This window comes from Silene latifolia, chromosome 3 (genome assembly GCF_048544455.1).
Source record: "Silene latifolia isolate original U9 population chromosome 3, ASM4854445v1, whole genome shotgun sequence".
NCBI classification, from domain to species: domain Eukaryota; kingdom Viridiplantae; phylum Streptophyta; class Magnoliopsida; order Caryophyllales; family Caryophyllaceae; genus Silene; species Silene latifolia.
In genome coordinates, this window is record NC_133528.1 from 95,272,743 (window position 1) to 95,286,422 (window position 13,680).

The 13,680-nt window shown below is 35.9% G+C and overlaps 1 protein-coding gene and 1 long non-coding RNA gene across 2 annotated transcripts; one reads left to right on the top strand and one right to left on the bottom strand.

Moving 5' to 3' along the window:
* The first annotated feature begins 398 nt into the window (after positions 1-398).
* Positions 399-2,227, top strand: LOC141649357 (protein FAR1-RELATED SEQUENCE 5-like). Its single transcript, XM_074458049.1, has 3 exons — positions 399-405; positions 1,072-1,745; positions 1,904-2,227. Exons 1-3 carry the CDS (start codon positions 399-401, stop codon positions 2,225-2,227), a joined length of 1,005 nt encoding a protein of 334 aa, XP_074314150.1.
* An 8,021-nt stretch (positions 2,228-10,248) lies between these two features.
* On the bottom strand, positions 10,249-12,818 carry LOC141647779 (uncharacterized). Its single transcript, XR_012545839.1, has 3 exons — positions 12,404-12,818; positions 11,066-11,154; positions 10,249-10,456 (listed from the first exon to the last, which is right to left on the bottom strand). It is a non-coding gene; the product is annotated as an uncharacterized LOC141647779 (long non-coding RNA).
* Positions 12,819-13,680: the final 862 nt, after the last annotated feature.

Here is a 13,680-nt window from a genome sequence, read left to right on the forward strand (position 1 = left end):
AAAATATATTCTCTGTTTTCTTCATCTTCTAATTGACGTATAAAAATGATGTACTAATTGTAGGTTTTGTTTATCATCAAGTTTATTTTGCATTCACTGCTCATTAGAATCAGTTTACTTCAAGTTTTGATCGTTATTTAACAGTTTCCTTTGTATCACTGTTTATTCAGTAGAGTATCATAATTAATTCTGAATAGTATCACATTTTATAGTTTTTGTTTGCACGATTGACACGCTCATTAGAATCATTTTCCCTTTTACAATATCACATTGAGTCCTTTACAAAGATCATAGGTCATGCAAAGACATGACTCGCAACTAGTTTTTGTGCATTAGTGTCACATGTTATGCTGAGAATATCACATTGAGTCCTTTACAAGTATCATTGGGTGCATTACATGACTGGTAATTACTCTCTGTGCATTAGTATCACATGTTATGCTTCAGAATATCACATTGAGTCCTTTACAGTTTCATAGACTGCAGTACATGACTTGTAATCAGTTTCTGTGCATTTTATATCACATGTTATGCTCCAGAATATCACATGTATTCCTTCAAAGTATCATAGGCTGCAATACGGTTGCGTATTTATTTTATATTCATCAGTATCACATTTTATGTTACACAATACCACATGCATTCCTTCACAATATCATAGTTTTGTTATAATCTAGTTATATTTGTTATATTTGTATCACTGTTATGCTCCAGAATATCACATGTATTCTTTCACATTATCATAAGCTGCAATACAGTTGCGTATTTATTTTATATTCATCAGTATCACATTTTATGTTACACAATATCACATGCATTCCTTCACAATATCATAGTTTTGTTATAATATAGTTATATTTGTTATATTTGTATCACACGTTATGCTCCAGAATATCACATGTATTCCTTCACAGTATCATAGGCTGTAATACGGTTGCGTATTTATTTTATATTCATCAGTATCACATTTTATGTTGCACAATATCACATGCATTCCTTCACAATATCATAGTTTTGTTATAATCTAGTTATATTTGTTATAATTTGTTTATTCAACTTCTCTTGCTGTAGAAAATACTTTTGTTATCCCTGTGGTACCTGTTCCTACTCCACAATGCATAGACGTTGATGAGGTGCATGCTGGGAATCGTCTTTCTTTGATGGTGACCCCTGGAGGTTCTGAAGAGTGGGTCAGAAATATTGCAACTGAATTTACACCTACATTAGGACAAACTTTTGCTACGTTAGACGAGGGTATACAGTTTTATGAGACCTATGCAATAGCATGTGGTTTTGAACCAAGGAAATCTTCAACGAAAAGGTTTCGTAGTAGTGGAGATATTAGGACAAAATTGATTGTGTGTCACCGGGAAGGATTTAGGGATTCTAAGCCGACAATATTACCCATTACTGGTGAGGAGGAGGAGCCAATGGTTAAGGCCTATAATCCGAAGAAGACTAAGGTTACTAGGATTGGTTGTAAAGCTAGGATTTTATTTAAATTTGTTATTAAAGAAATTGACCAAGTTCAAGTGCCACTCTTTGTTGTTGATCAGTTTCATGCTGCCCATAACCACCGTCTTTCTCCACTCAAGTATAGAGAATTTCAGAAAAAATGTAGAAACCTTGCTTTGCAACATAAACAAACCATCGTTGATAATTGCAAGGTCAATATTGGCCCAACCTCTACTTTGAGGTCCGTCAAGGAATATGTTGATGGCTATGAAAATATTGGAGCTTCTTTGGTGACTTTAAGAATTTTGGAAGGGAAATCAAGTGTTTTATAGGTCTTAAGGATGCTCAAATGTTTGTAGACCAGTTGGAAACCCTTCATGAAACCCAGGAAGGTTTTTATTATGCCTATGATATTGATCAGAATAAGTGTTTGTTTCGTGTATTTTAGGCTGATGCAGCAGCACGTCGTAATTACGCTCTATACGGTGAGGCGGTGACTTTTGACCCAACCTATTCAACTAATAAGTACGACATGATCTTTGCTCCCTTTACTGGTGTTGATCATCACAAGAAGTCCGTCACTTTTGGCGCTTCGCTTATGTCTAGGGAGAATGACCAGAATTTTAAATGGATTTTCACAAAATTCTTAGATTGTATGGGTGGGAAGGAACCCCATTGCTTTTTTACCGATCAATGTCCTGCTATGAAAATTGCAGTCCCCTGCTACTTTTTACGATTGCTGCCCACCGCTATTGCATGTGGCATATTATGAAGAAATTACCTGAAAAGGTAGGCACGATAAATGACCAAAGAGATCGACTTCGTCACTCGTCCGAATTCTCGTTGTTTGGGATTCAGAATTAGAGCCTGCTGACTTCAAAGAGAGGTGGTGTTCATTGATCAGTGAGTTTCAATTGGAAGATAATTCATGGTTGCAATATCTGTTTTCCAAGCGGCAACGTTGGATTCCGGCGTATTATCGTGATATTCCTCTTGGTTGTCTTTTAAGAACAACGCAACGCTCTGAGAGCGAAAACAGCTTCTTTAAGCGGTTTGAGAATCCTCATGGCACACTTGTTGAGTTTTGGATGCGCTTTCAAAGTGCTATGGATCAGCAACGGTACACCCAAAAATCTCTTGACAAAGATAGTGATCACTCCCTACCTCAAACCAAAACCCTTCTTAGCCTTGAGGTTCATGCATCGACTGTTTATACGCACGCTCTCTTTTATGAATTCCAACAAAGCAGGTCGTTGATTCTCTAAACTCATATAGTCTTTGGTGATTCTTCAAGGGAGGGTAGTACAAGGTTCCTAGAAGTTGAAGATTCTATCTTCAATAAGACTTATCTTTGTCGCATTTAATCCTTCAACGTTTGATGCAACATGTTCATGCAAGTTTGTTTTGAGAGGAAGGGATACATATGTAAACACATCATCGGATTTTATCAGGTAAAGGGATCAAAAAGATACCTGATAAGTATCTTCTTAGTAGGTGGACAAAGAACACTAAAAAATGCCCTTGTATGATGTTCACGGTCAATTGTTGGATGATTTTACTTCATCGGATGTCGCTAAGCTTGATTTTTTCGATGCCTGGTCCGAATTCTACTCAACATTAACACTTTGCTCAAATCTCTGCCTGAAAATCACATAAATGAACCGACTTCATTACTGAAGACATTTAGACAAAATTTCAAGTCTGGTGCTGAAAAATTGACTAAACACCAAGAGTTGGAGATGCTCCTTGGGGTTAAGTCTTCATCTGAGGTCCGTATACTACCTCATGTTCAATCAAAAAACAAGGGTACTGGCAAGAGGTTGATGTCCAAGAAAGATCGATCTTGCAAAGGCACAAAAGCCGAAAAGATTTTGCAATAATTGTAAACAAATGGCACATCATGATAAGCGGAATTGCCTAATCCGGATGTTGATACATCACAACACTCGTTTGATCATGAATCCGATGTAAGTAATTTGTCTTACAACTTTTATTATTTCACTTTTACGTGTGCTATACCACGATTCTTTGAAGTGTGACCCGATAAACAATATCACAGTCCATGCTAAAAAATATCACATTCCATGGTAAATAATATCGATTACCTTGTTAACCACTATCGAATATACACTTGATTGTAGACAATATCATCCCAATATTAAAAAATATCACTTATTTAAAAGGTGTCTACTTTGAAACAATATCACAATAATTTAAAAACAATATCACTTGTCACTGGCAACATTTATCAATTTTAAATCCCTATCTATTTTCAGAATCAACCAAACAATATCAACACGTGTATTCAAAAATATCACACTATGTACCCCAACAATATCAAACAACAAAAGGATTTTTATATCCCTAGGCAATTGTTGTTGTTCCCGAGGATTAATATCACAACAACTAAAACATAATATCATACAACCCTTGAAACAATATCACAGTTTTTCCAGAAGTTGATCAAAAAGAAGTTATACTTTGTCAAACTTATTCGACGTTATGTCTTTGTTTTTGTCTGTTTGTTTTGCAGATTTCTTCACTTGTTGATAGTGATTAAGGGCTTCTGCATGCTGAGGAAGTCTATTTTACATCATCAACTTTTCACAATCGACTTTTTATTGCTTATACTATTCAATTTCTTTGTTGTATGTCATTCCAAATGGCATCATTTTTGTATTCTCTCCATTTTTTTCCCTTGTACGTCATTCCAAATGGCATCAATTTTGTATTCTCTCCATTTTGGGTATCAATGTTATAAAAACCGCATAATTACTAATGTTGTTTTGTTGCCATTATTAAATACTATCCCACCTCATTTGAAGGTTTATCACACTTGATTCAAAAAAAATCATCATAATAGTTAAACAATATCACAACATTACACTTGCTTGTATACGTATTTTATTATATTGTATTATATTGTAAAATACTACTAAGGAATATCACATTTCAAGTGAAACAATATCACCAGTATTCGTAAATATTACCACTACAATTGGATGTTTTTAGGAAACAATATTACAAAAATATGATTAAAATATCACAGTACATACTAGACAATATCAACCACTGAGTGCAATAATATCACAATTTTGTCTGCTGAATAATATCACAACTTATCGAACTAAAAAGGAATTTTCAATCTGTAACACCCCGGTTTATAAAAGAAGTCCTCGTCAAGACATTCCCTCATAAAACGGACTGTTACCATCTCGGTTTCCCGAGGTAGTAGATAACAAAGTCCAACTCACCAAAGTACTTTAAATAAAAACTTTAATGATTACATATGTCTTACAACTTTTAATCAACTAGAACCTAATGTAAAAATAAATACAACTCGCAGCGGAAATTAAATAAGTGATATAACTACATTTGTGATCTAGACTCCTGCAGGTCCGAAAGCTCACACGCCCAAGCTCCCCATATCCGGCTAACTCAAAAAAACTCCGCTATTTAAATCTGCTCCCCATTTAACCGGAAATATTAAATGGTTCACCACAGGATGCCATCAATTAAAGCAGGCATCAATTTTATTTTGACACGGAAGCAAACACGTCAACACGAGGTTGAGTAGGAAAACAATAAACAATTAAATATGATATGCATGATACTCCGTCACCTCCTTATCCGCCTCAACTCAATCTCATATCTCATATCTCATAACTCATTTCTCATTTCTCTTTTCTCATTTCTCTTTTATTTCACGGACCGATTAACGGCAATCACGGACCCATTTAAGGGCAATCACGGACCCACTTAAGGGCAATCACGGACCCATTTAAGGACAATCACGGACCCACTTAAGGGCAATCACGGACCCATTTAAGGGCAATCACGGACCCACTTAAGGGCAATCACGGACCCACTTAAGGGCAATACTGTTTAACACAACCTCACATCGTATTTCAACATCCTCACTACCGCCTCATCCTTCAACTCCAATGCATATGAAATGCTCAACAATAATTAATGCAATGCAATATGTATATAAATCGTAACGTAAATCAACAACCAGAATCCAGTCAACACAATTCAACATTGATAATAGAGTAAGTGTATTTCCCTACCTCAAAGTGCCAGCAATTCCAATTAAGCAGTTAAGCAGTCCAGAAAGTAAAGCAATGAATTGATTATCGATCCTTCACGAATCCGTCACCTAAAACAATTATAATATTTATAATTACTAACTACCACATATAGCAATCTCCCAAAATAGAAGCTTTCCCGAAATACAATCCCGACACCAACTTATGCCCAATTGGTAATTAAAATAACCCGATTAGTATCTGACCCAATTTCGCAAAATAGAAGGTTATTAAGTAGAATTTCTTAAAATGGAACTTTCCCGATATAGTATCTTTTCTCTTTTAACAAACCCGACTCAAAATCCGTCTTTAATTATTTACTTAACTCGGGAATTAAATTGGGTAATTAGTATGATAATTAAATGAATTATATGATTAAAATAATCCGAATCAAATATTGAACAACTCAACAATCCCGGCTCAAAACCCGTCTTTAATTATTTTAATGCACTCGGGGATTAATTTAAATAACTAATTTAATTGACTCGGGAGTTAAATTAAATAATTAATTTAAATGACTCGGGAATTAAATTGAATACCCAATATGATAATTAAAGATTAAACGAATTATTCGATTAAGAAAATACCCGAATCAAACTTTAAACAACTCAAACATCCCGACTTAAAACCCGTCTTTCATTAATTAAATAACTCGGAATATAAATAAATTAATTAATTAAGCATACGGCCAATTACTAATTTTAAACTATGAAAAACCCGCATCGAAACTAAAAACAACTCACGCATTAACACGACCCCTACTTCACTCTCGCCTATACCCTTAGCCGCCACCAGAACCACCACGACAACCACCGCACCTGTTCCCCACATCGTCCCCACCACCAACAGACACCACCATCCTGGTCGACTGCCGCCGGCGAGTCGAACCAGGGTGGTCAATCTGGCCGGTTCAACACCGAGCCTCACCAAACGCCTTATTTCCCTTCCTGACCACCACCGCAACTAATAACCTTACCCCTGCCAACCACCACGACCTTGCACTCCGTCATCCCACGAACACCGACAACCCATCACCACCCTGTCGACCTCCCCCTAGTCGACGGTGGCACCACCTCACAGCTACCTCTCTAAAAACCCACCTGAAAACCCATTAACACCCGATTGTTCCCCCCAGTCGCTGTCGCCTCTCCCTGCCAATACTTCCACCTATGACCACCCTAAAAGCCACCAAGTCACTCGTCTCACACCACACTAATCCTACACCCCATCAACCACCACCATATACGCTTCTAGCAGACACACGACCACCAACAAAACAGCTAGGAAAATCGAAAACAGGGACAAGGGGTTGGCTCTTACCTTTTTCAGCCGCCACTACCGCCACCACGGCCACTCATAGTCGTCGACAGAGACCCCTAGTTACTCCCTGCAGCACCGTCAACACCCAGCTCCCTCTCTTTCTCTCTCTATTTGCGTGAAAATGGTGTTTGCTGTTGATGAAAGGAGTAGGGAACAAAGCATGCTTGTTGTTTATGTAAAGAATAGTAAAGAAATAAAAAGAAAGAAAAAGGAAGGAGTAGCATGTGTTGGTGTGCTGGAAAAAGAGTAAAAGGAAGAAAAGAAAGGTAGGTATGGACGGTTGGTGTAAAGAATATGGTAGGCTTTTGTAAAGAATTAATAAAGAAGAAAAAGAAGATATGGTAGGCTTGAAATGGTAGGCGTGCAAGAAAGAAATAAGAAGGAAAAAGAAGGTATGGTGGTAGTATTAGAATAATAACAATATTAGAATAATAATAATATATAATAATAATGGTATATTTTAATAAAAGTAGGTAGGTGCGATGTGTCGTCAAAATATGATAGTTCGAGAAAGATTAGACTCACAATTAGAATTCCATATAATCCCGTCATAATTAACTTATATCAATACAACGCGAGTTAATTAAAATAACTTATCATAATTAGCGACTTGATAATTTACCCGACTTAATTAGTAATATAAATTGTATAATAATTAATATATAATAATATCCATTTAATAATATCCGTTTAATTCAATAATATCCGTTTGATTCAATAATATACGTTTAATTCAATAATATACGTTTAATTTATTATATAAAAATACGGGGTATTACAGTCTTCCCCCCTTAAAATGAACTTCGTCCCGAAGTTCGCTCCTATACTCAACAACAAAAAGGTATTGAATATTGTACTTTCGAACGTCACGCAATACTAACACGGTTAACACACTTTTTGACTCATCAATTAAACGTAGCAAATACGGAATGTTACATTCTGCCCTCCTAAAAATAAACTTCGTCTCGAAGTTTAACTCATCATTTTCTTAATCCAATTAACTACAACGAATACTACCTGCGAACACAAATGTATAACACTATATAATTATATGAGAACACCATCATCTTTCCATCTCAATTCCGATCTCAAACTCAAGTAACTCCATAATCATGGTCGCACTGGACCGCCAATGTAACTCGGCACAAAGGCCCCACAACTCATAACTCCATACCAATAGTTTAATCACACTCTCCTTTTTCACATCAACCAACTAACCGAAGTAGGAACAAAACATATAGGACTTATTTGCATAGGTAACCTCACAACGAAACATCAACTTGGTCAAGACTACAATCTACAAACGAGTGCAAATTAAGCGTTAAGATTTTACAATCCTCCCCAACTAAAAACATGGTTACGTCCTCGTAACCTTCATTATTATAACCAAAGTTCTCAACTACTGCCAACCACTGAAAGAGGCTACCGTTACTAGTACAAATCATTAGTAATTATTCATTTCACCAATTATCGTAATCTTATACCTTAGAAATATAGGGAATCAATCAAGCTTAGAAAAGAATTAGGGTCAACACTTGATAAATCGATTTATGAAAATTTATAACCTAATAGGTCCAATCTGACTTTCCTTTACTTATTGTACAGATTTAGGTCAAGACACAGAATCACCGATAAATGAAGACAACCAGTTTCGACATTCGTAACTAACCACAACCCACCAATTCGTTACATGAATGAACAACATGACTAAATTAATCTACTACTTGTGACTCCGTTCTAGTTTCTTTCCCCAGACTTGCAATTATCATGAACCATACAATCGACACTTTTTTGGAAATCTCATTAAATTTATACTCACACGACAAAATTTAGCTTCATTTTCAAAACTTTTACCTTCCTACTGGACGGTGAATAAAGTTCTTAACATAATTCTTAATAACATATTTCACCCCTTGATTAGAAATTAATTTAAGCTTATTCAATTTTACTCATACTATTATGCCAACAATGTTATCATCTAAGTTTTAATTTTATCACTTGTTAAGATATATAACTACTGAACATGCGTGCTACTACCGTCATATAAAACATTATAAATTCACATTACTAAGACTCATGATTTAATCAAACAATCGTATGCAAATTCGACATAGACGCACATTTTAAATGTTTTGATTCACGTTGTAAATTCCAAAAATCACGAATAAATAATTGTTCGATTAAAACTTGTTTCATATTACTTTCATAAAACACGGTGAGTTCAAAACACATGGAAATAGAATAAGGTTTAAAGCACAAGAATTCCATTTTTAAAGAATTTTACAACTTAGTTGGTCTAAACAAACATGTGACAACAATTGATCCAAAACTTGGGTCAGTTTGTAAAATTTATCATTTAATATTGAGATATCAAGATTTTTCGTGGCTTATCAATTTGAAAACATATGTGAATTTTATGATCGGTGGAGTTGGAAATATGCGAAAATTATTAATACAATTTAAATGGGAATTTTTTCAAAATCGTTGGTCAAAACATCACTGCACAGAACTTCCTAACCACAGTTAACTAAAGTATTTATTACTCCTAATCCGTATATCATATAAGCATGAAACCAATGTCTATTGAACGCTAACTCACGAGGCTATCTCTCATAAAATTTTTATCCTTAGACAATGAACAGAAAAGAAATGGCAGTATCGTCAATTAAAGAGTAACATCAACCAAAACAAGTTTCATCACTAAGTCTTTCATTTCCTATGTCCCAATTCTTACAACTATACTATCGCTACTAACCCATACCAACTTAGATCTCACACTGTACTTACGTAAACATTTATCCCGTATAATCCCTTCGTATCTCAATCTACTTCGTACATCTAATCACGATTGCTATGACTATAAACATGCAATTCAATAGTGTTTCTAATCACTATCACAAGACTATACTAACATGGCTTTGGGATCACATAACCGCATATTACCAGACATAATAGTATTATCAACACATCATTCATACAGATTACTTACCGTAGCATTGTCCTGCAATAATCAATGTATCAACCAATTAACACTTAGGCAATGATAGATGAATTTCCCGTTCAACCTCAAGCAACTTTTCTACCCTTTTCTCTCATATACACTCGGGGTTTTCCGAGTCAAACTGAGAGGGCCACTGGTTCGGTGTGAGGGGGCCCCTAACTCATACCTTACCGTAGTGTGCTCCCAACAGTTCTATCCCGGTGTTCATTTTATTTAGACACATCCTAGGTTCATTGGGCTCATTGGTTCAGGCCTGAGGATCGTTCGCTCTGATACCACTTTGTAACACCCCGGTTTATAAAAGAAGTCCTCGTCAAGACATTCCCTCATAAAACGGACTGTTACCATCTCGGTTTCCCGAGGTAGTAGATAACAAAGTCCAACTCACCAAAGTACTTTAAATAAAAACTTTAATGATTACATATGTCTTACAACTTTTAATCAACTAGAACCTAATGTAAAAATAAATACAACTCGCAGCGGAAATTAAATAAGTGATATAACTACATTTGTGATCTAGACTCCTGCAGGTCCGAAAGCTCACACGTCCAAGCTCCCCATATCCAGCTAACTCAAAACCTGCTATTTAAATCTGCTCCCCATTTAACCGGAAATATTAAATGGTTCACCACAGGATGCCATCAATTAAAGCAGGCATCAATTTTATTTTGACACAGAAGCAAACACGTCAACACGAGGTTGAGTAGGGAAAACAATAAAACAGTAAATATGATATGCATGATACTCCGTCACCTCCTTATCCGCCTCAACTCAATCTCATATCTCATATCTCATAACTCATTTCTCATTTCTCTTTTCTCATTTCTCTTTTATTTCACGGACCGATTAACGGCAATCACGGACCCATTTAAGGGCAATCACGGACCCACTTAAGGGCAATCACGGACCCATTTAAGGACAATCACGGACCCACTTAAGGGCAATCACGGACCCATTTAAGGGCAATCACGGACCCACTTAAGGGCAATCACGGACCCACTTAAGGGCAATACTGTTTAACACAACCTCACATCGTATTTCAACATCCTCACTACCGCCTCATCCTTCAACTCCAATGCATATGAAATGCTCAACAATAATTAATGCAATGCAATATGTATATAAATCGTAACGTAAATCAACAACCAGAATCCAGTCAACACAATTCAACATTGATAATAGAGTAAGTGTATTTCCCTACCTCAAAGTGCCAGCAATTCCAATTAAGCAGTTAAGCAGTCCAGAAAGTAAAGCAATGAATTGATTATCGATCCTTCACGAATCCGTCACCTAAAACAATTATAATATTTATAATTACTAACTACCACATATAGCAATCTCCCAAAATAGAAGCTTTCCCGAAATACAATCCCGACACCAACTTATGCCCAATTGGTAATTAAAATAACCCGATTAGTATCTGACCCAATTTCGCAAAATAGAAGGTTATTAAGTAGAATTTCTTAAAATGGAACTTTCCCGATATAGTATCTTTTCTCTTTTAACAAACCCGACTCAAAATCCGTCTTTAATTATTTACTTAACTCGGGAATTAAATTGGGTAATTAGTATGATAATTAAATGAATTATATGATTAAAATAATCCGAATCAAATATTGAACAACTCAACAATCCCGGCTCAAAACCCGTCTTTAATTATTTTAATGCACTCGGGGATTAATTTAAATAACTAATTTAATTGACTCGGGAGTTAAATTAAATAATTAATTTAAATGACTCGGGAATTAAATTGAATACCCAATATGATAATTAAAGATTAAACGAATTATTCGATTAAGAAAATACCCGAATCAAACTTTAAACAACTCAAACATCCCGACTTAAAACCCGTCTTTCATTAATTAAATAACTCGGAATATAAATAAATTAATTAATTAAGCATACGGCCAATTACTAATTTTAAACTATGAAAAACCCGCATCGAAACTAAAAACAACTCACGCATTAACACGACCCCTACTTCACTCTCGCCTATACCCTTAGCCGCCACCAGAACCACCACGACAACCACCGCACCTGTTCCCCACATCGTCCCCACCACCAACAGACACCACCATCCTGGTCGACTGCCGCCGGCGAGTCGAACCAGGGTGGTCAATCTGGCCGGTTCAACACCGAGCCTCACCAAACGCCTTATTTCCCTTCCTGACCACCACCGCAACTAATAACCTTACCCCTGCCAACCACCACGACCTTGCACTCCGTCATCCCACGAACACCGACAACCCATCACCACCCTGTCGACCTCCCCCTAGTCGACGGTGGCACCACCTCACAGCTACCTCTCTAAAAACCCACCTGAAAACCCATTAACACCCGATTGTTCCCCCCAGTCGCTGTCGCCTCTCCCTGCCAATACTTCCACCTATGACCACCCTAAAAGCCACCAAGTCACTCGTCTCACACCACACTAATCCTACACCCCATCAACCACCACCATATACGCTTCTAGCAGACACACGACCACCAACAAAACAGCTAGGAAAATCGAAAACAGGGACAAGGGGTTGGCTCTTACCTTTTTCAGCCGCCACTACCGCCACCACGGCCACTCATAGTCGTCGACAGAGACCCCTAGTTACTCCCTGCAGCACCGTCAACACCCAGCTCCCTCTCTTTCTCTCTCTATTTGCGTGAAAATGGTGTTTGCTGTTGATGAAAGGAGTAGGGAACAAAGCATGCTTGTTGTTTATGTAAAGAATAGTAAAGAAATAAAAAGAAAGAAAAAGGAAGGAGTAGCATGTGTTGGTGTGCTGGAAAAAGAGTAAAAGGAAGAAAAGAAAGGTAGGTATGGACGGTTGGTGTAAAGAATATGGTAGGCTTTTGTAAAGAATTAATAAAGAAGAAAAAGAAGATATGGTAGGCTTGAAATGGTAGGCGTGCAAGAAAGAAATAAGAAGGAAAAAGAAGGTATGGTGGTAGTATTAGAATAATAACAATATTAGAATAATAATAATATATAATAATAATGGTATATTTTAATAAAAGTAGGTAGGTGCGATGTGTCGTCAAAATATGATAGTTCGAGAAAGATTAGACTCACAATTAGAATTCCATATAATCCCGTCATAATTAACTTATATCAATACAACGCGAGTTAATTAAAATAACTTATCATAATTAGCGACTTGATAATTTACCCGACTTAATTAGTAATATAAATTGTATAATAATTAATATATAATAATATCCATTTAATAATATCCGTTTAATTCAATAATATCCGTTTGATTCAATAATATACGTTTAATTCAATAATATACGTTTAATTTATTATATAAAAATACGGGGTATTACACAATCCCTACCCCCTGATTTTATTTTAGAGAATAAATACAATAATATCAACATGTTTACGGAACAATATCACACTAGGTACCAAAACAATATCAAAGAAAAAAGATTCAAACAACCTAGTCTGCTGTTATTATTTCTGAGAACTAATATCACAACAACTTAAGCAAAGTATCAAACAACTCCTGAAACAATATCACAGTTTACTAAGAGTTATATTCCTACCAGTGTCCTTAAAACAATATCACACAACTCCTGAAACAATATCACATGTCTGTCCTTAATAATATCAACCATTGTACTTAATAATATCACAATGTGTACAAAAAAAGTTATCCAACTTTAAAGGGAATTTTAAATCCCTATCCGTTGATTTATTTTAGAGAATAAATACAACAATATCATCATGTTTACGGAACAATATCACACTGGGTACCAAAACAATATCAAAGAAAAAAGATTTTAACAACTTTGTCTGTTGTTATTATTACTGAGAATTAA